Genomic DNA, 1756 nt, shown 5'->3' with positions numbered 1-1756 from the left:
TCTCGCAGGTATAGAGATTATTTTTTATCTAGATTATTTTGTGAACTTTTTTTTTTTTTTTTTATTCCTTGGATATCTTTACCAACTTGTTCAGCAAGTAAATCCAAATTAACAGTAAGGGATACAAAGAACCCAAAGAAAAGGTAAACGGCACGAAAGTTCAGCGCTTGGAGCTGTGACCAACCACAAAGCTATAGCTCCTCCCCCAACACTATAAATACATCTTGGCCCTCCTATTTTCTCTACACACCCAAAACCAAACTTCTCTACACATCTCTCTTGTTATACAAAAAACAACTCGACCTTCATAAAAATAATCAAAATCCCTTTTCATTTCCAAATCAATCTTTTGTTTCTGCCATTTTAAGAAAGAAAAAAGAGTTTTAACTACACTAAAATGTGTGGTGGTGCAATTCTTGCTGATATCATTCCTCGCCGTGACCGCCGTTTGTCATCTACCGACTTATGGCCAAGTTCTGCAGATTTCTGGCTAAATTCTTCATTTTCAAAGCCACTCTCCACCGAAAATGTTCCTTCCAAGAACCAACGAGCTCAACCCTCTAGAGGTAATGAATTAAACCTGAGCTTATGCATGTTTTTTTAAGCTAATTAGTAAAAACACACCTGAACTATTATTTTTTCCTGAGTTTTGCCCTTTTTTCTACTTAAACTATCACTAATTAGGTATCAAAACACACCTCGAAGCTTGACTAGAATAACTAGCAGCTAAGTTTGACTAGACTAACTATCAGCTTTCTTTTTTTCTACCTGAATTATCACTATCTACTTAACTAAGTATTTTTAATATATAGATGGTGATAGTTGGAAGAACGATTGATATAGAGTGTGAAACTTGCGAAAAAGTGACAGATTTTTAAGTTCACTTATGCATTTCTACGAAACAGGTAGTGAGCAGATCCAGAAAACCAAGAAGAGGCAAAGGAGGAATCTTTACAGGGGAATCCGACAGCGTCCATGGGGTAAATGGGCAGCTGAAATCCGTGACCCGAGAAAAGGTGTCCGGGTTTGGCTAGGTACTTTCAACACTGCTGAAGAAGCTGCTAGAGCTTATGACAAAGAAGCTCGTGAAATCAGGGGTAAAAAAGCCAAAGTTAATTTCCCCAACGAGGATGATTATCACTACAGTTATCAACAACCTCGTATTGACATTGGTTACGAATCCTATGATACGACATCTAATGACCAGTCAAATACTAACTGTTATGGCTTTTACTCGGTCGAAAACAATGAACCTGTTATGGAATATCCAATTATAGCTAACAAAAGTACTTCATGTGAGGAGCAAAAAGCAGAGAATAACGAAGTGTTGAAATTGTCTGAGGAGTTGATGCCTTACGAGTCATTGATGAAGTTTTATGAGATACCTTATGTTGATGGGCAATCAGTGGCGGCGACGGTGAATCCGGTGGTGGAAGGCGTTGTGGGCGGTGGCCCGATGGACCTTTGGAGTTTCGATGATGCAGCTCAACAGTGTCCATAAACTAGTTACTATAATATTGAAGTTTGATTTTTTTTTTTTTTATCCCTTTTTTGTCTAATGTCTCTATGTAGTGAGTAGTAGTAACAACAACGATGACTCAATCTCGAACAAATTGGATTCGACTATACGAATCTTCACTGCTTCATTTAAGCACAATCCAGGTCATCATTAGTTTGTATGTAGTAAGTTGTGACAACTAAAAATCATATCTAGAGGTAAGTGGTTAATCCGGGTTTAACCCGGAAGCCGAATCGC

At 38.0% G+C, this 1756-nt stretch overlaps 1 protein-coding gene across 1 annotated transcript; it reads left to right on the top strand.

The window, feature by feature from the left end:
* Window positions 1-233: 233 nt before the first annotated feature.
* LOC132048821 (ethylene-responsive transcription factor RAP2-3-like) lies at window positions 234-1536 on the top strand. Its single transcript, XM_059439508.1, has 2 exons — window positions 234-566; window positions 906-1536. Exons 1-2 carry the CDS (start codon window positions 398-400, stop codon window positions 1499-1501), a joined length of 765 nt encoding a protein of 254 aa, XP_059295491.1. The 5' UTR covers window positions 234-397; the 3' UTR covers window positions 1502-1536.
* Window positions 1537-1756: the final 220 nt, after the last annotated feature.

Source organism: Lycium ferocissimum, chromosome 1 (assembly GCF_029784015.1).
Source record: "Lycium ferocissimum isolate CSIRO_LF1 chromosome 1, AGI_CSIRO_Lferr_CH_V1, whole genome shotgun sequence".
Taxonomy (NCBI): Eukaryota; Viridiplantae; Streptophyta; class Magnoliopsida; order Solanales; family Solanaceae; genus Lycium; species Lycium ferocissimum.
Note: the sequence above shows the minus strand (reverse complement) of the source record. Positions and strands in the feature narration are given on the sequence as shown.